The sequence below is a fragment of the Semicossyphus pulcher genome, unplaced genomic scaffold (genome assembly GCF_022749685.1).
Source record: "Semicossyphus pulcher isolate SPU_LCO1_2020_fin unplaced genomic scaffold, fSemPul1.0.p SCAF_5, whole genome shotgun sequence".
NCBI lineage: Eukaryota > Metazoa > Chordata > Actinopteri > Labriformes > Labridae > Semicossyphus > Semicossyphus pulcher.
Genome location: NW_027211726.1, coordinates 27768887 through 27794308, shown reverse-complemented (window position 1 = coordinate 27794308; position 25422 = coordinate 27768887). Strand labels below are relative to the sequence as shown.

Here is a 25422-nt window from a genome sequence, read left to right as displayed (position 1 = left end):
ATATAAGGCTACGTTTTTCTGGGGTTTATGATTGTAACGTCAGCAACTATCTATTCTTTATGCATCTATTATGCCTACAGTGACAATGATAACAAGCTGAGGTATAGCAGATAGCATTTACAAGCTTCACTATCCCAGTTTAGCATCTTTCTATATGAAACTGACATTTTGATAGAGGTAGATTTAGTTTGGGAATCAACAAAGTCATTACAATTTATACTTTGGGGACCTTGAATGGCTGTAGTAAATTTCACTAGCCACTGTGCCGCCCTAATATACAGTGTGCTGTTTCACAATATATTGAGTTAGGTTATCTATATTGTAAGAAAGATGACAAAATGTAATTAGGATGTGCCTATTATTTTAGCATGTTATCAGATCTTTCCATGCAAAGTTCATACATTTTCATGTAATATTGAATATTGAATATGATATTAAAACCTCACTCATATAAATGATGAGTGGGTAGATTAAATGTACTGCATGTCCTCTCAAGATGGAATCATGCAGTACATTCAAGGCTACTCTACAAGCAAACCGTGGCAGCTCTATGTCTGAAGCTATAATGAACATCCCCATATTATGTAACATGTTCATTTCAAAGCAGACCTGTATGAGGGCCCACTGAGGATTGCAGACAGTTAGATGCTCAGGCTATTGATCACCAGGCTACTGTAACATCCAGATGAAGACGTGCTGTAGCGGCTTGGTAATCCTATTACACGAAAGTCTCGAAGTCGAAACTCTGTGTGTTCATGCTTCAAGCGGTCAGAGCCACAGCAATGCCACTGTTCATCATTGTTCATACAAATAAGATGCAGGTGCATGTTGTGACATGTCATTTATTATGAGTCAGGCTGTGAGTTTGGAAAAAGTCCAGCAGGCACAGTCGAAGCCCTTTTCGGCACAGTGTGTTTTGCCTTCTTTTCTCTCTTCCTGCTTGCACACTGTACTCGCTCTCAAAGGTTAATAGACACAGGTTTGGTGCTCTAGGCCCTGCTTGTCTCACCCATTATTCCAAATGCCAGCTGTGTAAATGATCAGCAGTGTGCTTATCATCACATATTATCTGGATAATTGCTCTCTGACAGCCATATTTGTTTTGATGTTGCATTCAAACATTGATAGCCAGTCCTGCGATCATTGTAATGCTACCATTATGGTCAGGACATGCTCACATTATATGTACCTTTGATAATTAAATGAATGCATTACAGAGTTAACATAAAGAAGTTAAGTTTAAGGGAACAGTTTTTACTCTTTTTTTATGTTGTGCAGCTGTCCATTGGCAAAACCAATGTCATATTTTTGTGCCAGATTTAATTTGTAGAAACTGGCATTTCTTTTCTTTTTTAAATTCCTTAGTGATATCTCCCTTCTTGGCAGGCTGTAATTCTCATGTTTTATTACTAATTATAATATCTAAAGCTTTTGTGACTGATTTGCTAGTAATCAAATGCTTAAGCAGCTTTCACATTTTCTGTCATTCTTAAAAAGACAATGTGACCCTTAAACTTTAGCAAAACAGTGCAAGCAATTGGATGTAGAACATAATCAGGGTCTTTTCTTTAAAAATTGCGTCAGGGACAAAAAGTAAATGGAAAATGTACTCGTATAGCTTTTTTCTAGTCTTCTGACGACTCAAAGCACTTTTACACAACCTGTCACGTTCACCCTTTCACACCCTTCCATCACATACACACACTAGTGGCAAAGGCCTAAGTGCCAATCTCCAATCAGTATCTATGAACATTCATACCAAATGGCTATGCCACCGGGAGCAATTTGGGGTTCAGTGTCTTGTCCAAGGACACTCCGACATGTGACTGTAGCATTCAGGGATCAAACTTCCAACTTTCTGAGTGAGAGACGACAGACGACCACTGAACCACAGCCATGTACAAAAGTACACGATGACTACATTATAGGAACATAAATACTGTCTCTAGGGCAAAGTGAAGTTTGGTTTGGTTAAAACATAAGATACTCATTTAACAATGGTTGCCGGTATAGTTCACATGGTCTAAAAAATTACAAGAGAATAAATCTTCGAGAGAAAATGAAGTGCTGCTGCTGAAAACTGAAACTTAGTGAACTAGTGAAGCTTCAGACATTGTTCCAGAAGTGGCAGCTGAAGAAATACAAATATTTTAAAAGAACCATAGAAAATAAAGTAAGTAAAGCTTTATTTATAGAGCACTTTTTAAAACACCAGGTTACAAAGTGCTTCACAAACACAGGAATAAAAACATATAAACAAAAGGCAAAAATCACAAAATCAAACAAGGCAGAGAAGTAAAAACAAAAAAGCAAAATGAGAACAAACTTAAACACAAGAAAGGGATGGAAAGAAAGTGTTCTGACTTGTACGAGTCCACAGCTTTAATAGCGTCAATGTAAGGCTGTGATTTTTCAGCATTCTGAAATGATAACACCATAGACGATTAAGACATGCTGGTTGCTACTGTGATTTCAGCTGCTGATGTTAAAGGAATTTGTCTTCTTTTTTTATTTTTTTTTTTTACAATTTTCACAATATTAGTTTACTGTTTAGCATGCTAACATTGCAAACATTGCAAATTAGCTCTATGAACAGTATAGTGGAGGGTGATGGGAATGTTTTGTTGGTATTTGTTCACAGACAGGAGCATTGAAGTTAATATCATGGCCCAAAAAGTCAAGGGATTACCAAATCATTAAAATGTTTCTGCAGGGGGCATTATTGTGAGTCCATGTAACAGTTGTTGAGACTTTTCTCACTAAAAAACTAATCTGAACCTAATGTTGACGCCAAAATGTCAAAAGATTACCAATGTGATTAGAATGTATCTTCTGGGCACCATGACTACCAGCGTTGGGGGTACCAAGTTATGAAGTAATCCGTTAGAGTACTCTTACTTCGTGGAAATATTCCCATTATTTAAAATTTTCGGGGAAAAGGACAAGAGCAACATCACTGTGAAATTTAAATTGTGTCTGGAGGATACAGTAAGTGCTTTTCAACTGCGAAGAGCTCTTCTTCTGAAGTAGCTACTATCTGCAGCTCCACAACACTGGTGACTAAGAGCCTGTGTTGTCTTTGAAACAGCTGTGCCTAATACTGTTTGCCCCTGCCCTGTCAGATTGTCAGTATAATAAAGAGCTGTAAAGGTTATACTGCGCCTGTCATTCCTGTCGTTAGGCTGCAGAGTTACAGATTATGGGCCGTAAAATAAGCTCTGCAAAGGTAGACGTACAGTCAGCTACATGTCGTCCTGACAATATAACCAACACGTGTAACAACAACAACATGTGTCGCAAAAGGGGTAATTTTTCATTATTGGTAACGCAAAAATAATCTAACTTGTTACTTTTCTCAGTAGGTAACGCATATAACGTAACAAGTTACTTTTAAAAGTAACGTTACCCAACACTGATGACTACACAATGTTAGGCCAATCCATCCAGCAGATGTTGAGACATTTCACAGGACATAACTATTGTTGCTGCTGAAATGTGCGGGCATCCTTATAGGTCATTAATATTTATTCTCTGGAGACCATTAATGTTTTTACAAAATGTCTAAATCTAAATAGCTTCTTGGTTTCTCTGTGTGGACCAAAGTCGCAGACTGACTGGCCACTAGATTGTGTTAAATCACAATGTATGATATGATGCATGTTCATCTTATTCCTTAAGTTGCAGGCAGGTAATATATATGTTGTTGCAGCAGATTGTCTCATTTTGAATGATCTTTAAAATGCACCAAGCCTCTCCATGCAGTTGTCCTTAACCATACCCACCCTTCCCTGCGGCGCCGTGGAGAGGCCAGTGTGGAGGGAGTCCTCAACCAGCTGGTCCTGGAGCATCTGCAGCTTGCTCCTTTGCAGTGGGGTGAGTCCCTTATGTGTGTCCTTGTATGCGTGTGTGAATTTACATCACGGCCATGACTGAACGTTTGTGAACATGTACAGTTTCAGAGATGTTGAAATGCTTATTTAATCTAGATTGACGACACATCACATGTTTTTGTTTAATAGATTTAACTTATTTTTTCTTTTTGAAATAACCTTTCATGTTACCTTACTATCAATATGTTTGTCTGCCAATCACAGTTATCTATGTGCTTCCATAGACATCTCTTTATCTGTTAGTGCTCAGACCTGTAGAATGGGTCTCAAGCCATGTTTTTTATTTGCATTCATAATGGGCTACAGGCTATTTTGGAGAAGTGCAGACAGCAGTCTGGGAAATGTGCGTATCAGCGGGGACACACAGAATTTGTAGGAGCTCTCTTCGGTCGCACCATCTGTGATCATCCTCTGAAATTACTTTTGATTTACTGCGGATGTTTGTTTTCTGAGATTCCGGGTTTCTCTTTGGGCCCTGCCAGCATTTTGATTAGTCAGCTGGGGCTGTCCTGCTTTTGCAAAGAGAAAGCAATCTGCAAAATGACACGGCAGCAGATTGAGCATGGAAATGCAAGAATCTATTGAGACAGAAATAAGGGGGGATCAAGGCAAATAACTCACTGGATTCACTGGATATTTTGGCATTTGACATGCACCCCCTTCTGCGAAAGTAAAGCTGTTGTGAAGATGGTGAGATACACAATCTTTGGACTGATGGACTACCATTGCGTGTGTTCTCTAGATGCAATTTCAGTGGTTGTTTCCTTGTGTCTTTATTTCTGCAGAAGCAGTCTTGCGGTTACATTACACGAGATTGCAAGCCTTGCCGATTATGAGCCAGATAATTTGCCCCAGCCCATTAGGATGCCTTTATCAGGGTTGCAGAGACTATCAGAGGCTCAATTACGGGTGTAGTTCAAGCATTTCCCCTGTGTCTGAAATCGTTAGTCCAATTGGATGCTTTTAATACCATTGTGTGTGTGTGAGCCTCACACTTACGCAGATACTGTAGATGAATACTACTTACTTGTTTAAAATTTTGATGGATTAAGACTTCATTATTAACATTCGAAAAAAGCGACTTTTTAAAATTCTCATTATAACACAATATTCTGTGCAGTCCATGAGTATAGGATGTGAATATGCATCTTTGTGAGGAGTTGCTTTTTGAGTGGTTTTGTATACTACTCAGGTCCACTTGTGTGATTGCTTGTGGTGTTGGTTTCTTAGCTAATCCAAGAAGTGCTTCAGTATCACTTCACTGTGGACGTCCAGCTGCCAAGTGTACAGGAAATGTATTGAGGACCCATTATTCTGTGGCTTTCTTCCAGCTTTCCCGCATTACAACACATTATCATATGCTTCCAATTCTTCTCAATCAGAGTACTCAAGCACAGGCCGTCCTCCTTGACTTGTGGTCGACAATTCAAGCATAGATAGTCAGAAAAACAGCTGTGATATGTTAGCTGCACTCCATCTGGATGGCCTCGTGTTATAATTTTATTAGAAGACCTACATTTTGTAGATGAGATCTAATATCTAAAAAATCATGCATGCTCACACACAGACTTTATAAACTGTGTGGTTTTCAAAATTTTAAATTAACCCTGACTATGTATATTTTTAAAGTATTGCAAATGTTCTAAGTCAACTTGCTGGTCTCAGATGTAAGACAACATTAGATGGGTAAAAGTACTCTTTGGTGAAATGCACTTGAAAAAGTAGAAATACGATATATGATATCTAAGACACAGGAAATATAGCCTAAAAGCATTTTAAAATGATTTTTAAGGGATGCAGGGGGCTTTGTGGACAAAAGCAGAAATACCTGGTAACTTTGTAAACTTTGTTTCAGGTTGTTCATACACCTCAGATTCTGGAGCTTGGAAACAGTAATTTTGTTTATGAAGCTTGATGAATCATGTCTTCGTAACAATTAGCCAACAGGAAGAAAGAAGTTTCTTGGTAGAAACTGAAACATAAATGTAATGTTATAAGCCATTTCTTTTACCATGATGTCCATTATGACTTCCATGGACTGTACAGACACACGTATCACAGCGTATTTCATCAATTATTTAGAAATTCTGTTCAGGTAAAGGAGGGCAACTTCAGGTTCATTTTTTGAATCCTTTCAAATCCCACATTTCTTTCGATCTGTTGAATGACCGACCAAGGTTAACGCCTGTTTTTGCCTGTGCTCCATCACTGCCCATTTTAGCCTCTTTTGTTCTTCAGCCAATGCTCTTCTTTTTGTCTCTTGCTTATTCTGCTCTGTATGTGCATGTTTTTTATATTCTCTAAAGGAAAATCTCTCTCAGCTTCTTTTTAACTGGCTAACGTACAACTCTTCCGGGGGAAGCCTCTTTTGGTTGTTTTGCAGTACATCACGGCACCAAGAATACATATTTATAAATAGGCAATCTTCTTGCTAATGCTCTGGCTGGCTTCTTTAGGTCATATAATGGAATCAGTAATACATTCAGACTGTCTGAACCAGTTAAAAACTCCTCACAGTAGCTGTAATAGTACAACAACAAACTGAACAGCGTGAGACTCTTTGCTTGAGCTCAGACACGCGTAGCATGAGAAACCTGATGCCTCTTCATTATTGTCTTCCATAGAGATCTATGAATATTTGATCACACGGGTTCCTGTAAATGGAGAACATGGAAAGTGCCAGGATCTGTTCTATGGTTTTGCGTTTGTTTACAAGCTCATTATAATTATTGAATGGGGAGCAAATGGAGGCCATTAGTAAATGATTCTACCTCTGGGCAGAATCCACCCCACGGTCACATCAGTGGAGCTGCAATAATTTAACATCATATGGGATGAAATTCACTTCATAATTACAAATGAATAATGCAAGTATTTTTTTAATTAGAGGCACATTTGCTTTTGTTACTGCTGAATTTCAATTTTGGGCTTCATAGGATGGCTGTAATTCTCTGAGTGTGCTGGAATTTAAAGCGGATTACGATTATGTTAATGTTGTAAGCTTTTTTAAAAAACAAAACAAAAAATAAAAACAACTAGACCCAAATTTTACCCTAAACACAAACACAGATCAGAGGACTACTTCTTTTTCTTCTTGCCTTTCTTTAGTCGTCTAGAGAGCATATCTCTTCCACCATGAATATGTGGACAGCTTGAACATTATTTTCTGCCTGTGTTTGTTTGGTTTCACAGACGCTACAGTTCTTCAAAAAGACAGCTTTTATGGGAAAGAATTGAACATTAATATCCACAGCTGTGTCTGTTATATACTAGACACATTTGCAGCATAATCTGTTTATGGACAGGTTTTTTTAGACCAGGAAAAACCTTGTAAGTAAGAGTTATTATGCCTCAAGTTCATCAGTATACATTTGGATTGACATGTATCTCTTTGCCTGAGTGTGAGTTCTTATTCTGATAGATTTCTAAAGATTTCTGTGCTTTTTAGTGCCATTTAATTTTCTGCTCGGGCAGTGAAAGTCCATGCGGAAGTCACTATTTAATTCTGTCGTAGATAATGAGTCCACTAAATTGTATGCCTGGAACATGGATTTCAAAGCCCTGTTATAAAGGACAGACAGTTTTACAAACAGTCCAAATGTCAGCAGAGCAGCCTTTTCTCAGAAGGTTACTGGCGGACTTGTTTAATTATCTGTGACAAAACTGTAGCTCTCCCAAATACTATATGGGGTACTTGTCATCCTTAAAATTGGAGAACACAGAGGGAAGAAGTTTGACGGGGGGCTATGAAATGGAACACACCAAATTAGGGTGTAAATGTCTTCACATTTTTCTTCAGGAAGTATTTTACCTAGCTTCTATAAAACCATATTTTTTTATGATACTTATTCAAGAACACGACTGTTTTACTTTAAGAGTAGTTGTGGTCATTTTAAACCTTGGCCTTATTGAATTGCTCCAGTGGATTGCTGTAGTTGGCTGTCATGAGTAGGTCTATAATGACTGCAACTGATCAGGGCAGCGGCAGATAAGCAACTTTTGTGTTGTGGGAGGAAAAATGATGTGTTTTTGTCAATGGAGTCTGGTGGCTGCGAAGAGCGAGATGTAAGGCCTGTTGGTTTAAAAAAGTATCTAACTCATTAACAAGACGTCTGTCTCTGAAGGGATCATTTCATAATGAGACCTAGATTAACAATCTGAGTCTGTCAGCAGAAACAACAAGTACTCCAAGATGACATACTTTGATCAGAAGCATTTGCCTGCAGAGATTGTGTTTCTACAAATACAGTTGTTTTGCAAGTGACGGCCTGTTTCACAGTCGCCGACTTCAGCAAATTACAAAACGTTTTGGACTTTTAGTCATATAGACCTCAAATAGGTTAAAACAAAGAACAATGCAACCTTGCCAAGCTAATAGGAGGTTCTTTGAAGAGTTGTTGCAGTACCAATACCAACATCGGAAAAGGTAAATAGCAAATGTATTATGTAAGTGCTTTTCTTTTCTTTAGACTACTACATGCTACATTCCCCTTTTCAACGAATATTCTAAATTTGAATATATGACCAAATTGTAGTAAAAAGAGATATTCGATTGTTAGAATTCATATTCGAAGTGAAAAAAATCAGCACCACCGCCCCTGTCTCTCGAGCTCTCGCGAGTTTTCGCATGTTCTCGCATGTTCAAGTATGTCCTTGTGGCACTCTCTTGTTTACGGAGCGTCTTTGAATACACACAGTCACTGTATAAGTTACTGATTAACTTCAATCTAGCTGAAACGAGCTAATACAACAACCGTGTGGTGTGTGGTAATGATGGATAATCTTAGCCTGGCCGGAGGGAGAGAGATTCTCACCCCCAGCATAACAGATCGGTATAGGTATGTTGATTTTTTTTTAAAGCTTGTTTATGGTTAAATAAAAAAACCTGTCACAGCATAGCTCGCTCAGAGTGCCGAATGTCTGTTCTACCGTAACCTAGTTATTTCATTTATTTTGCAAGGTGTAGGAAGTTTACGTTGATCTTTTAAAAGGTATGTTTATGATTGAATAAATACATCTCTGCAAGTAAGTTTGTCTCTCGTTGTATTTATATGCCCTTTAGTGGATATACTGCGCAAAAATAGATATTTGAATATTTGGAACCTATGTGATTTTTTAAAAGGAATAATCAAATGTCATTTTTTTGCCAATTTTGACAGCATGATTTCACACACACATACACTGATGGCAGAGGCTGCTGTGCAATGTGCCCATGGCAAGTGTCCATCTAACTCAACATTCTTACACATTTATACACCAGTGGCTATGCCTTTGGGAGCAATTTGGGATTCAGTGTCTTACCCAAGGACACATCGCCATGTGTACTGCAGCAGCTGGGAAAAGAACCGTCAACCTCTCGATTAGGAGACAACCCACTCTACCACTGCACTGATCCATAGCTGCCCCTCTGATAAATGCTTCTGATACAGTCTGATACTATAATTTATATATGATTTCTGCTACTAGCAACTATTGATTTAGACCTACTTTCAAAAAGTAATGTCATGTAAATTACCACTGAAAGATAAACAACAAACAGTGTGATGCGTGCAAAGGTTGCGTTACTCGAAGCAAGCGAAATATCAGCAATCAGTGTTATCCCATCAAAGATTTGAGGCTCTATTATTTCTTTTTTAAGTTCATTTACAAAACATGAAAACACAAAATAATACAGTCACATGTTTAAATTCAATGTGTGCAGTATGTATGTATGCAATCATATGAAAGGGTTACTCTGTATCAGCCCTAACTAAAGTTTAGGTATCTGAGTCAGTGAAGGGAAAGAAGAAATTCTGTCCACATCAGAGACAACCTGTCTCTGCACGATAACTACTCCCCTCACCCTCAGTGGATGTAATGCCAGGACAGGTGGTATCATTTGTTTATTTGCTGCCTGGCATTATGTAAATAGTCCCATTGATTACAGCTCCTCACCTGTCAATTTGATTAAAGCCAAAGGGGTGCACCTTGTGATAGCAGTCGCTGTGTCAACTTAATGGACTGTTGCTAAATAAACAGTCACCAGGCCAATCAGTGGGAGCTCTCTGAGGAGTTGACACCATCATAGTAGGTTATGATGCTTGAGCTATGAAAGAGCACAAGGTCTGAGTCAGACAGGAAGTGTCCTGACATTTGTAAGAAAAGATTAAACACGATAACATTTTTAATGATCCCCTTGGGGGAAATTGAGTTCACATTAAACAGTTATAGTCTGCTGTTAGTATTCTCGGCTGTGAGTGAGAACAAAGTGGGGAAAAAAACCACTGTATGATATATTGGAAGATATAAATTATTAAGTAACACCAGCGGTAGTATATATGAAGACAAATTTAAAAGAGTCAGGAATATATCATTAAATGTTCATGCCTCATGACAAATGTTAGTAATGATGAATATTATAAGGCAATCCATAAAAACCAATAACAAGTAGTTGTGCTTAACTGCATTAATTAGGAGCCCTATCTGAGCAACTGTGGACAGGCTGAGATTTTCAGTATTGTGTGCCTTTTGAGTGCTGTAACCAAGCAGTGAGATGGAAAACAGCAAGCCTGAATGCGGACTTTGCACCCATTCTCCACCTCCCCCCTCTCCCACCATCAGCCTGCCACCAGGAACCCATCTCAATGGAATACAAATTCACCCATGAATGGAAAGACAAATGTTTAGCCTGGGAGAGAGATGGAAAGAGAAGGGTGGGGGCCTTGCTGTAAAAGGCGGAGAGGTAATTTAATAAGACAGCGCTTCTGAACTGGCACACCGTCACATCTTTCCCCCCCCTCCCCCTACCCTGCACGCACACACAGATGGACATTTGGAGTAGTCACAGGCACTGGCTTTTCAGCACACACAGGGGACGCCTCATGGAATAATATGCCTTTAAGCTTTTGTCAGGTGCCCGATTGCCACGAGTGCTGCGGGTTTGACAAATGGTGCTGCCAAACAGCCCAGACCAGCGCTGAAGTCCTGTTGTGGTGGTGGTGATTAGAGCTGTTGACCTGAGAGAGAGGGAGGATGGGGATGAATACATGCATGGCTGAAATGAAGGAGAAGTGTTGTGGCTGCCCCTGAAACTAGTGATGCGCCATAACTTTGAGCATACATTCACTCCTCTCTCTTCTGCACTTATCTGCACAGCAGTGATAGGACCTGTGGGAGATGGTAGTAAGCCTCCCAAAAGCCCCAAATACTGTAGGATGACATCAGTCCAGTCTGACACCAAGCTCAGAGGAAGGCAACTCATCCATCGGATTTTGTGTACTGTATACCTTAGTGTGGCTGTATTTTCAGCCTGGTGGAGGGCAGGTTTAACTTTCATGCCCAAGACCTGTGGTTCAGTGCTAGAGTCGGTCGTCTATCGATCGGAAGGTTGGTGGTTTGATCCCTGACTGCTAGAGTCAAATGTCTAAGTGGGCAAGACACTGAACCCCAAATTGCTCCCAAAGGCATAGCCATCAGTGTATGGAAGTGTGTGTGAATGGGTGAATGTGACATGTAGTGTTAAAGTAGCTTTGAGTGGTTGCAAGACTAGAAAAGCGCTATATAAGTACAGTCCATTTACCATTGTTCCCTCAGTAACAGTCCAAGTCAGAGCTGTTAAAAATCAACTAGGTCCCGTTTTCTCCCTGGGCAGGCAGCCTCCATCGGTCCTGGTCTGGCGTGTTCACTTAGATGATGCTGGGTGCAGTTCTGTTGTCCAATCCCCCTTCCCCGGTGCTCAACAGTCCCTGCTTCTCCAGAGACACTCCTAGGAAGTTGATGAACATCGACCTGGGCCGAATAGCATTATCAGGTTATTACAGTTCACTTTTAGCACCATAGACTGTATAAAAAAGATGGACGAAATGACAGCTCCCTAAAAGAGCCAAAATATTTCGAGCGCCCCCTGCTGACTGGCTGCAGCATAGGTCATAAAGCCCGCCTCCTCCGTGTAAACAGAAGAGACATGAGTCAAACTATAAAATCAAAATACAATAATAGTTTCTTTCATTGTAGTTAGTTCTTATCATGCTGATTTATGTCCATGTGTTTCATTTTCTCAGTTTATTTTTAATTAGTTATTTGATGCTGTAAAAAGGATGATTGACAGCTCTGTTGACAAATATGGCTCCAGCAGCCGATCTGTTCCAGATTAGCAGAGTAGATTAGTTGTAGCTATTTTGGTTTCAATTACGTACAATGAGAGTAGATGGAGACACGGCATCCAATATATACATATATTATGTAGTCATTGTTTTGCACAAATTTAAGTTATTTGTCAAAAATATTTGGTAAACAGTATGGCTCATCAGTATTGTCAGATAATGACAGGGGAAAGTGGGACTTCAATCATATCCTCGGCTTATTTGCTATTGGCACAATATTTCCTCATTCTTAACCAGACTGTGAATGTGCACGTTGAAAGTGAGGATTTTTTAAAAACCCTGGTATGTGAAATAGCCTAGACTTTTCTAGAATTATTCAATATCAATGTTATTGTCAGATGGTACAGGGTAATTTCGGAGGGTTCTTTTTTACAGCACCAACAGAATGAGGAATTGTGAGCAGAGAAACGTCTTCGGCACGACACAACACAGAAACACAACATTAATGTTTGTTAACTGAAACCGGGTGATTCAATTTACATCATAAACTTAATTTTGATATGCCTTTACATAAAATATTAACATGGCTTACTCATATAGTGTTTAGTGCTTTTCTGGTAGTGGTAAAATTATTGATAAAAAATCACACTTAAAGGGTTGTACTGTATGTTTCTATTGCTCCAAGTACACTGACACACACATCATTCCAACCTCAACACCCACCTCTTGGAGAGCAGATTTGCTTAAATTTGTGGCAGGTGCTGCCCATTTAGCTGACTGATGGGCCTTAGGAGGAGCACTGGGTAGGCAGAGGCTGATTTATCTGCTTGTTTTTCAGCTCGGTCGCCCAGACTCTGTCAGTCAGCCATCCTAAAGGTCTCCTGTTGAAGGCAGTAGAAAGCCGGTGTGAGATGGGAGGACCACACACACCCCATTGGGAGGCTCACTTTGTCCTGGGGGCCAGTGTGATTAATGGAGGCAGTGCTGACTCAGATGGGCTAAGATGGGTGTGTGGATGGAGACAGAAATACTCAAAAGTGTTATAATGATGAGGTAGCAAAGTGAGTCTTGAAGTGATTCTTCTTCTCACGTTGTCTAAGGAGATGAACTGAAAGGAATTGTCCAGTGTTTTCTAACCAGCTAATTAACCCATTATAATTGTGAATAATGATTTCTAGACATTGCACCATGCAGGATTATCATAACAGGAATTTTTAGCAAAGCACTGCTAATATATTTTTCCCAAATCATGGGAGCGAGCTTGAAAGGATAATTTGTTCTACTTTGGCGGGAGTCTAATTCTATCACCCTGGAAGCTTTAATGTGGAAATGAAAGCCAAGAGTACAGCGGCTCATTCTATGATTGCATATCTAGCCTTTTTTTCCTCGCTGGCCCCGTGAGCATCTACAGTTAGCACATTTAACAGGCTGGGAGCGACCGTTTATGGGGCATTTATCATGGCTACAGAACAATCTGGGCTGTCAGTGCGTCAGTTTGGGTGAGCTGCGGAAATAAATCAAAACTCCTCCGGACTGCCACTGATAGCTCACCACACTCTTGCCCATTCATTTAGACTGGTGGGACGGGAATGAGAAGAAGAGAAGAGAAACTGGAGTAAAGAGAGGTAGATACAGTTAAAGAAAATGCACATTAAAGGTCTGGAGATTAGATTAGGGAGAGATTTAAATACTCTGTTTTACCCAATGATAAATGTGCAAAGAGAGCACTTGGCCTATTATGTACTAATGCACTATTCACTTCTGTTTGCTGCCCTAAACTGTACCCCATATGATTATTTTGCTTTGCCTTGATTTGTCTGCTGGTATTTTTTCTTTCCAGTGTTTTACTGCGTCGCTTAAGCATCCATTTAGTTACCTTGTTCTTTCTCGCACCAGCTCTGTTTTTTTCTCCATTTTCTTAATGTATTTTTTAGGTTCAACCTCTTTCTCTCTCTCTCTCTCTCTCTCTCTGCTTTCTATCAAATAAAACCACCTCCTTCATTGATTTCTTTAGAGGAAACAAGAGTATCCCCAACGGCTGCCTTTTCATCCCTGAAAGACAGATTACCTGACATTTCTAAATGCAACCAAGGCCGGCCTCCGGTTTCATTGTGAGAATGTCTCGAGACCCTTGCCACACTATTTCAAGTGCTACTCAAAGAGGGAATATTGTGACACAGCTGTTTCAGCTGCCTGAGTACAGAGAAGTGAGCACTGCTGTGTTATTACATGTGGGTCTGCACCATCAATCCCAAACAGAGGGAAACACAAATAGATTAGAAGTGGACGTGTTCTCGACGATTTGTTGGCTTGCTCTGGGATCTGTCACAACAGTGGAAGACTTTTATGACTTGATTTTTCTGCACATAAAACCCAGATGCATTGAGTGTCTCAGTGAAGTTGAAAGTTGGATGTTGAAAGGTCTGAATTAGATTACCAATCAAGAGTCTATGATAGCGCTATGAAGTTTCATGTTTTTGTTGCTCTTTTTGTCTTCTTCTTGTCTCCTGTTTTACCTGGTTAGTCCCACCTGTGGCGTAACTCAGTGTTTGTCCTCCCTTGTTTATGTGTCACTTCATCTTTGTACCCTGTTTCAAGTGTTCCAGCCGTTTTGTTCCACTTTTTTCTCCTCATGTATGCTTAGTTTTCATGGACCTTTGGGATTTGGGGATATTTTTGTTGTTGTTGGCCCTAAGCTATTTGCTTTTGCCTTTTGTTTTATTATAAACATTAATTTTCACTAGCCATCATCAATGTGCCTTTTGACCCTCTCAACTTTGTTACTATATCCCTGTATTTTCCCTGTATTGTGTGATCTGTACTTGATCACAGCAGTGCTTTGAGAATGCTAACATGTTGACCTTGAAAAGATTTTCATTTCAATTCATGTCTGTTAAGTTATGTCACTATCTATTGCCAAATAAGGTAGCACAATGTTGACTGAGCCTGTGGCCCACTGATGAAAGCCTAAATTTGCAGTATAACAGACTAGGTGTCAGTGGCAACTTTGGCGGAAAAAAATCACAAGCGGCGCCCAGTTAGTGACGCATTTTCAATTACCCAGCAGTGGTTGGTCTGCCAGAGAGGGTAGGCGGAGCAAACGCAACAAACACACTTGTGTGTAAAGCGGCTGTTTTTCCGGTCTCTGCAAGTGTTGCGAGTAAACAGTAATCTTCAAACTTAAAAAATAAGTGAAAATCCAAAGAAAAAGAAACAAATTCAACGCTCAGATGAAGCAAACAGTCTGAAAAAGGAAAGCGACTGTCAGCGAAGAAAATCAAGAATTACAACCAGAGCCAACCGTGAACGTCACACATGCAACACTGTCTGAATATCTGGGAAGTGTGCTCCCGCAATTACGGTTTGTGGCCATAGGTGCCGCCAAAGAGAACGAAACTGAGATCATCGAGATTACAACTTTAATGATGATATTTAGCTGCTGTTGGTGCAAGATCACCAAAGTTCTTAGAAGAAGAACTGTGGTACACATAAATGCACTTTTCCTACCAGTCCAGTATTTGTTGGGATTAAAAATTTCAATCTGGTGATGTTGGTCGAAGTAAAGTAAAGGTATCACCACAGTCATAGGCTTCATCCGCTGGGGACTATAAATGTGCAAAAGTTCAGGGCAGTCCATCCATAATAATGACATGTATATCTTGTTACTTAAAAAAAACACTGATGTAGCCTCATTTACATAGACTAGTCATATTAACAAAATCATTTCTTTTTAATATGTTCTTAGAAAAGACCAGGCACAAGAGAGGCTTTGATGTACTTGTCTTGAATCAATTTTTGAGCATTCACTGAGCAGGAGTACACTTTACCTCTGGCCTTGACCTTGGTGACAGGGTTATCATGTTGTTTTCAGGATTTGCCACTGTGGGGTGGGAGCCAGTCCACAAGCATTTGCTCGCATGGCAACTGCAGAGCCTGCCAGTCTTTTTGACGATGGTGGGATATGACATAGCCCCTCAGAGGGAGAAGTCACTCCATAGCACTCATCTGTCTCTATTGATCCTCCTCAATGATGCTCTGGTGCCACAGACTCATAATCAGATCTTTTCCCACATGAGAAGAGCTGTGCCTGGTTCTTTCTTAGACTGCTTCTCTCTAGTTCTTTTTTCCTCCATTTCATTTTGAGAGATATAAACAGCTATCTGCCTGTTGTCTCATTGGCCATTTATCATGTTGAATACATAAGGCATAGCTGATTGGGTTTCAATTAGTTGGTGGGAAGTGGTTACCCACATTTTTTTAAGCAAATGTCATATATATGAGTCATCCAAAAAAAATGTTTCTACAAAAGAGAGTTGTGCAGTTTTATATCAAAGGAGTGAAGTTGTTAATGATCGTCCCAGAGGGAACTCAACACATATAACATAGATTGTGTTCGCTCATGATCAAATATTCTCACATGGAACTGTTGCATTATTACTGAGATGTGCTTTGTCTCTCATTGCTGAGCGCTCTGAAGTCCCATCGTTGCCTGTCTGTACCCTCTCTGACATGTCATTCATCTTTTTCCATGCGACTGCTAAGGCAATGCGTCAGGTGATCCATCACGTTTGACTGCGGTCCATCAGATGTTGGCCAGCTAGAGGTTCACAGGAACAGCAACCTGCTGACAGGTCTGTGTCAACCCTGCGGGTTACTGACACTTTTAGTATTCAATGGACTGATTCTGGTCTTCTACTGACAGATTTCTGGCCCGGACACCTATTGAGAACCACTGAGTGGACACTGTTACCCTGTCATTTCCCTCTGCCCTAGAAATCAAGCTGGAGCAGTGTGTGCACAGGGCTTACTGTAAAAATAATATGTGACTGGGTGACAGCATATTACTGGGAGGCTTCGAAGGCATCATTGCAGAATCCCAGTGTGCACAAGATGTATTTTGGGAAACACTTGACGAGAATACACTGTCACATTGTCACATTATCTTTTTCACTCTTTTTTCACTCTTTTTTCACCCTCTATCTCTCTTTTTGCTCATGCACGCCCACACACGTAATTTGAGCTTAAAACTGCCATCATTGCCTCTCACGGTGGTGCTTGTTATGACTGGGGTCAGATAGAGTGTGCTTGCTGGGAACAGCAATGCAGCACCAGAGATCAATTAAAATGGTGCTAGTAGACAACATAATTAATCAATCTGAACGATTATCATGAATGTTGCCTTTCCTCATAACACTGACTGCTATCATTAGCTATCCGCCTAATTGTCACTCATTAGCAGCTTTCATAGCTGTCAGCAAGGCCGCATCACCACGATCGCAATAGAATATTAATAAAGTCTAAATGTCCCAGTAGGAAGCACCTAAATTGATGCACTCAACAGCTAAACAACTTAAAATTTGATTAAAATGCAACTGAACGCATTTCAAATGACTAACCAGGGATGACTATTCTGATTCCCATATTTATATCTGATTCAATTTCAGGATTTAGGGCTACATTCTTTCGGGAGAGACTTTAACATTCGAACCGCCAGGTACAATTTACCCGCTATTAGAATGCATTGATTTTCAAGGTACAAGGCTAACTTTATTAAATTTATCATTTTACAACACAAAGTTGTGTAATGAAATGCTAGATGTGGTGTCTTAATGCAGCTTACAAAATGACAACATGACAATGAAATATATATATATATATATATATATAAATAATACATATAACAAGATGCTTCGCAGAAAACAAACCAAAAAACAGCATATAGTCCAGAGAGCTCCCCACCATCAGACTCACCTTCACTCAAGGTGTTCTATACATGGGTAAATTTGACCTGCTGGTGGTTATAGGTATAAATGGCCATTTTTAAAATCTGACTTCATGCTGACATTTAACATTAGGGGGCACTACCGAATACACTTTTAGGAAAAGTCAAAGACTGGGGAGGCTTGAATATTTCCTGGAAAAAAAGTTACATACGATCAAAAGAGAGCTGAGGGTAAGTTTTACCCGTTGGTGGTGCTAGTGTTAAAACACACGGTCTTTGTTTAGATGTTTCAGTGGACGTGGATCAATAGAGGTGTGCTTCTTATAGATATGGTTTGTAAGTAATAGGTCTGTCCCCAAATGGTGATGAACAGGATGTTCTCTGGACGCAGTGAAGTGCATGCTTTCCATGTGTTGTTAACTTACAGCAGTCAGCAGAGAGTGTCCACATAGGCTCAGGTCCAAGTATAGGAGGTGTGAAAAAGGCAGTGCAGTAGAGGGTTTAATCTGTTATGCTAGCCTATTGTTGTGTACGCCTAGGTAAATATGACATAGAAAGGGGAGGGACTATATTAATGCTTGGTTATAATTAATTTACAAAATGTTTTCTCTGACATATTCAGAATGTTACTGTTTTGCACTTTGCAATGTTAACGAGCAGCCTGCTTCAAGGGTGTGCTTGTAAAGTTTATATTTTAACGGTTTAGTATTTCTCTGTAATGGAGCTCACTTTTAGCCCTGGAACTCAGATAATTTTCTGATGCCCTAATAAATATGTATTTAAATCGGTAAATGAATATTTTAAACGTGCAGCAAGTAGTCGACTATTGCCTTTAAGTAATGTCGACGAGGAAAACCTTCAGTGGGGGGCCCTCCCTTCGAACCATGGTCCATGCTCTCTCTATAGATTCACTAGAAACAATTGGATAAGCAGCTAGTTTATATAGATATAGATACCTATATAGATATAGGTATCTATAGATACACCACTGACATTAAACCACCTTTTTAAAGCTCAGAAATATATTTTTACAAAGTCAAATCATGATAAGAAACAGCTGGTGGACCTGATCTGTATCTAGTATTTTACCTGGATCTAAGTTTTAAGGCAGCAGTTTAATTATTTGTCAACCACTCAAACTCATGATTTGTTTCTGCACCACAAGAAAACATCCCTTCTTGTCTGAAAGGAATATCAGATCTGACTCAAAACAGTGGCCGCTGATCCATCACATGGCCTTCCTCTGAATATAATGGAGCGCTGACTGCAAGGGGTAATTAAAATGAAGTCTCTGGACAGTTGCGGAGCTTGGAGAAATAATTGGTTTGTAGGCCTGAATGAATCGATCAGGAAAAGTGTGCTAAGGCCACATATAAGAAGTCCATCCCATTATTAATGGAGGCGCAGTTGAACACAATGGCGCAACGTATTGACAGCCTGGTACAGAAAAGTTCCTCCACACAAAGATGGAGATGGTGAAAATAGGTCACTAACACAGTAAAGTGTCATTAATATTATAAGGTAGCAGTCATGACAAGTGCATTTGGCAACTTAGATTTTAGTTTTCGCCCCCTTCATAAATTCCAAAAATGCAGTGCAACTTTCACACACATCAGAACCACGAAACACCTCCCACACCCACTCTGCAGTTTCACCACAACCCAGGTAGTTTAGATCTATTTGAACTGCTAGCTGAAGGTAAATATAGCAAGGCATCAATATATGCACCCAACACAAGCAGGCAGTGACAGGGTTATATGTGTGCCACAAAGTAATATATATTGTCTAGTATCTCAAAAAGTGCTACTGCCAGTTGCACGCTTAAAAATTATTCACACATCCTAAGCTTCATACTGCTAAAGGGGATTGAAGTATTTGTACTTAGGGTTGAGGACAATCTTGCCATGTAGTTGTGGTGCAGAGTGTTGCAGGATATGATTTTTTTCTTCTTCTTTTTTTTTTTTACAGGGACCAGGATCAGTTGATTGTGTAAAAAAAATGTACAGTGATTTATAATTTACATTCTCCGAAAAGTGTATTCATGTAAGTTTTGTAATAAATTTAATGTGAAGTAACTCAAAGCCTCGGATCCGAGTACACTTGACCCCAAACTCCAGTTCGTTTGATTAGTGTGAACACTGTGCACCGTACTCGAGCATGGTTCGTTGATCTGTGCCCGAGTCCGCTTGAAATGGTGGTCTCGAGTACGGTTCATGTGTACTCAGGTATGGTACACAACTGGTGTGAAAAGCTACTGTACCAAACCACGGAAGTGGACTGATTTTGTCTCCTCTGAAATTTGCATATTCAATTCATGCAAAATATGAATAATAGTAGGTATAGCGCCAAGGTCGGCTTTATTGTATGGGCTTGGAATCATGCAATTCACAGGCTTTTCAACACTGGAACGACAACATAAACAATGTTATGTGGTTGATGATACTCTTCTTCTTCTCCTGGTTTTTGAGGTGCATTACCGCCACCTTCTGCTTCGGAGTCCTACCGCAAGTGTACTCGGGTACGGAACGAAATTATTATTGTGAAAGCTGACCGGCGGGGGAGAGGAGAGGGGGGGCAACCGTACTTGGGTACGGTACGAAGCAATCGTAACTAATGTGAAAACGCCCTAATTTGATTGACATCACCCAGGCTTTGCACATAGAAAATAATGCAAGGGACAATCAGCTTAGGGCATCCCTAAACAGTAGGTGTGAGTGGGCACAAAGTGCTTTGCTATCCATATTACTTCTGAGTAGAATAAGTAGCATAAAGTTACACATGTGATGTTAGCTATGGATGCCTGCTTTGAATAAAATGCTTAATGTGTGCTCGGTAGTGTTTGCCAATGCCATATTACTACAGATCTAAATACTGTACCTTCCTTCAACACTTCACACCCACTGATGGAAATAGATCAGTATCAGCCCGCAACTTCCACAGCCAAAAATGTTCCTATAATTATCCAAGCATTACCATAGCCAATAAAAGCCCAATATCAGGAAAGTTAACAAAAAAGTTAATGATGTTTCGAATTTGGATTAATATACATTTTAATTTGGGTTTCCAGTGGCTTTAAAGAAAATGAAACCTTTTTACATATGATAAGATATATTGTATGGATCATTACTGTATATAACCACCAACCAAGGGCATCAGTATGCTTGATGCCCCAAGCATTTGTGGCATGAAGCACTGTGAAATAATATCTTAGGAACAGATGCAGTGATCATCTGTGTTGTCGCCAATGTTTGAGCACAACACAAAAAGTCATTACTCTTGACAGTGACCTTTTGGGATAGTCTGACCACACAGACACATACAAAAACACACACATAACATGTTCTTGGTGGCGAATCACTTTATGTCTCCCTTTTATCAAACAGGGCTGGCCTTTTGTTCTCCTCTTTTGTCTGGACCTGCCGTTGTTCTGCCCACCTGGTATTTAAAGACAATCATGGTGCGGTTAGTAATTAGCACCAAGGATCCCACTTGCTGGTCTATTTTCTCCGCAGGCTTTGTCTGCAAACATAATACCACAGTGTCTTTTTTTCAGATGGAGGGATCACAAGAGGAAGCAACAACCACTTGTAACAGGTGGCTGGTCTTTTAATGCTATGAAGATTAGACAGCAGGGGAGGGCTTCTGTTTGTTTTGCTGAATCACACCATACCATTTTTACTGTCCTTTATTTCAGGCAAAGTTTACACTCACACTGCCAGTTTTACTGCCAGATTCCTCAGGGCTTATTGGTTGTTTTCCCAGTTAAAAAAAATATCTAACACAAAACTCACACCTCAAAGAAATCTGAGAACTCCAAGATCTAAAATACCTTCATTAGCTGCAGCGTTTTCTTCTGAGCTACCACCTCTAACGCGGAAAAAAGAGAATCCTGGAGAGTGTTCGAGTTACCCCTGAGTGTATTAACATTCTTTGTTCCATACTTTACATAAGCTGCACTGTTTGCCTTCTGCCACTGCATTCAACAATAGCCCAGTAGAAAAGTCAATTTTCTCCACTTTTCAAATAAAAAGCAAATCAGAACCCAACATTAGGTGTTTGGTATTTGGTCTAAATGTAAATAGTGACAGTGTTTTTAAGTATAGATTAGAAATATTAATATTTTTTTCATTATAACTGCAACTGTGCATTGAAAGAATTCATATATAGAGAGATGCTGTATCATACAAGATGTTGTATTGATTTTTATATTCTGAGCACCACATACTGTATGAATTTAGGAAATTATTTAAAGCAGCTCCCTGTAACAAAACAACAGTACTGAGTACCATATACATTTGTATTTTAGATGTATATACCAATGAGGCTAATAGTAAAGCACAATTTAACAAAACAATGAATAATAATGGACATAGTCACCGTGAAGTCACCCATTTGTTTCTCGACTGCGTAAATGAAGTGAAATATGGCCGCCGCCATGTTAGTTTACTGGAGTGACCAAATTTGGATGACAGGGTGGAGCTGCAGAAAAGTGAGTGGTTGAAAAACGCAAAGTTATCATAGCCTGAGACTGATTCATTAGCTTGTGAATGAGCTAGTTTAACGTCGTGTTTCCCACAGAGGAGATTCTGTTTGTGGTGGTGACTGATCGCAGGTGTTTATTTATCAGACTAAAGAAGTAGCGGACTCTCCGATCGCTCGCCCGATGAGATAGCCACAAGTGAACGACACATACCAGGAAACTACAGTCCTCTTAAATCTCTCTGGGGAGAAGCCAACAACTGCTGACTCCTGTTTACTGGCTGATGGTTAAATAAATGTTTGATAAACACCTAACAGGATGACAAGCCAAGTATGGCCTGCTACTGAGTGCTAAAAATATATGAATACAATAATACTAGCAGTTAACTCACTGAAAAGCTGGAGCTCAGACTTCTTGCACAGCCAGAAAGCTCCATAAATCCCACAGAGAGACAGATTATTTGTCCAAATTTTGAATGATAAAATTCCAAAAAGGCTCCAACAGCACAAACAGGTGAAGTTAAGTTCAGTGACTGTGTGTCTGTGTTGATGTCTAGCAGACAGCCAGCTTAAAACTTAAGGCTTAATATAATTAAAACGGTTTTGTTTTCAACCCCAGACAGTTCTATCTGCTCTAATGTTATTTATTTGTTTCTGGAGCCAGCCTCAAGTGGCCACTCAAGGAACTGCAGTTTTTTACACTTCCGCATTAGCTTCATTTTTCAACACTGCTTGGTTAAGACCCAATGATATGGCATCAGCATGCAAAAATGGTGATAGTGACTATGCTAACTAGTGATGTCACTGTGAGAAAATGAACATGTGACTAGTAGTGTACATTTTATAATATGGCCAAAATGCTCAGAATGTACAAAGCACTTGAATTCACTACATGGTAGAAGGCAAACAGTATTTTATTTTACAGTGGGCAATCGGCAGGATGTAAACTTCAATAAATCAGTCACCACTCTGTCTTAACTGGGCAGCTGAGTGCAGTAGATAAGTGTGTTGTATGTAAAGTCTGTGTGTGTTTGTGTGTATGGAGAGCAAGCCAGCTGCATCCCCATCCATTTATCCATTCCTCTCTCCCCACAGGGGCCGGTGTTGTACTAAATAACGGCGTATGCTCACAAAGGTTAAGCGGTGAGTCAGAACCGGTGATGACAGGTTGACCAATGAGTCCAAGCCAGGCTGCCACAAAGCTCTGTGCAGCAGATGAGACAACTTTACACACACATGAGCACGCACATGTGAACACACACATGGTGCAGCTCACTGGACATTATTGAATTTTTGCACAGTGTTTCTGTACTCTATCAGTCTTTCCTGTGTACTCCTTCTCTGTCACACAGACATTGACTTTGAGGTATTAATGATTGGCTTACTTCTCTGGTGTTCCCTCTGTTGTTGTGTCCATTCTAATCAGATTCACAAATTATGTCAACAGTGTATTTGTATTGGGGTAGACGGTAGCTCAGTCTGTAGGGACTTGGCTTGGGAACCAGAGGGTGGCCAGTTGAAGTCCCGCTATGGACCAAGCACAGAATAGTGGCTGGTAGCTGGAGAGGTGCCCTTGAGCAAGGCACCGGATCCCCCACTGCTCGGGGCGCATGTCCATGTGCAGCCCCCTCACTCTGACATTTCCCCATTAGTGTATGTCCATAGAGTCCTTTGCATGTTTGTAGGCTTTTGTGTGTGTTTCACGTTTTAAAAAACGTGAAAAGATTGACATTTTTTTTGCCTCAACACAACTCTACAGATTGTTTTACATTTCCCAGGTGGAAGAAAACAGGTCTTCAAACGGACTCCAAAGGGTGGCCTTAAACAGCCGCTGAATGCTATCTTGAAAGAAGAACTAAATGGTACCTTGTAACAGATTCTAAACAGTCACTACCTTGTGCATCTATAGAAGATAATAAAGGAGCGCTGTGACAAAGCCTTGGCCATGTTTGGATAACGCTAAAAAAAATTGTGCAGAACCTTTTTGTAAGATATCATTTAACCATTGTGTGTAATACTAACCCTGATAACCCTTTTTTCTTCACAAACTGTAGATAAGTCATTTTTAAAAATATCTGTAATATTTTCTGATAGTAACCGAGGAAACGTTTCCTTTAAAAGCCCTGAAAACCTGTTTGCTCTGGCGTCTGACTATCAGCGATTATGTCCCACATACACACAACCTTATCGCCAACATTTGGTTGGGGAACAGTTTGGTTGATTGTCTATCAGAGTTAAGCATCATTTGAATGAACATGTGACGACAGCTGTGTAGTTTCATATTGATGTCATCAGCACCTTAAATCCAATCTGTTCAAACCACGCCTCCTCAGTCCTGAATAAGTGCTTTTTGAGTCTTAAAACGCAGGAAATGGGGTGTTTACAGCAGAGCAACTCTGACTGTTATTTATTTAGTCATTGATAATGTTAACCCAATATAAATATGGACTTTATTCCACTAAATATAGGCTTTTAATAAACTCTTCTCCTTCCCCTGCCTGAAGAACATCTTTGTTCTGTGATAAGTCTTTTCATTTTCAAGAGCACCTTGAGGTTTCCTAGACTTTGCATTCCTTTTGTAAGAAAGTGTTTCAATCTTGAATTTGATGGGAAAGTGCTGTGACTTTGTATTGCAGAAATGGAGACACATACAATAGAGCCATCCTGCGGGATGCTTTGGGGTCCTTTTTCCCCAGAATGAAACAGGGTCCATTGTCGTAATGTTTGAATCCAGGAGCTGAGTCTCAGACTGAACTCTAACGGTCACAATGGAGAAACTTTGTAAAGGGGCTGATTGGAAGGAAAAGCCTTCTCAGTCTGAAGCCATGCAGTGCTTTGTTACTGCTAATTATGGCCTAGTCAAGCCAATTTTACTATCTGTGAAAAGTTTCTTTTAGAATGCACGAGGCATAAGAGTCATAAGAAGCCCTCAGAAATTGCAACAAAACTCAAGCACACTCTGTTCTATAAATATAAAATACGTGTTAAATGATTACTTTTTCTTTTTCTTTCTTTTGTTATTTGTTGGTAATGCTGATAAAATGTCTTCATGTCTTCTTTTATTAAATGGTTAAAGCTGAAGAGAAACAGGAAAGGTAGGCGAAAGAGAGAGGTAATGACATGCAGAAGGGCCTGACGGCTGTAAAGCCTTTTATGTTTTCACTGTATTAAGCCAAGTACATTGCCGACAGTATGTAGTGTATATAAAAAGATTTAATATTCGCTCTAAAGGCATCAGTGTGCGTTGAAC

The 25422-nt window shown here is 39.9% G+C and overlaps 1 protein-coding gene across 3 annotated transcripts in view; it reads left to right on the top strand.

Annotated features, from left to right (window-relative positions):
* The window catches only part of trappc9 (trafficking protein particle complex subunit 9), a 226436-nt gene that overhangs the window by 150890 nt on the left and 50124 nt on the right, over positions 1-25422 (top strand). For all 3 annotated transcript variants that reach the window (XM_069681096.1, XM_069681094.1, XM_069681095.1), the window contains one exon: positions 3783-3873. In XM_069681096.1, the coding sequence (XP_069537197.1) occupies positions 3783-3873 (91 nt within the window). The remainder of the gene's footprint in view (positions 1-3782; positions 3874-25422) is intronic.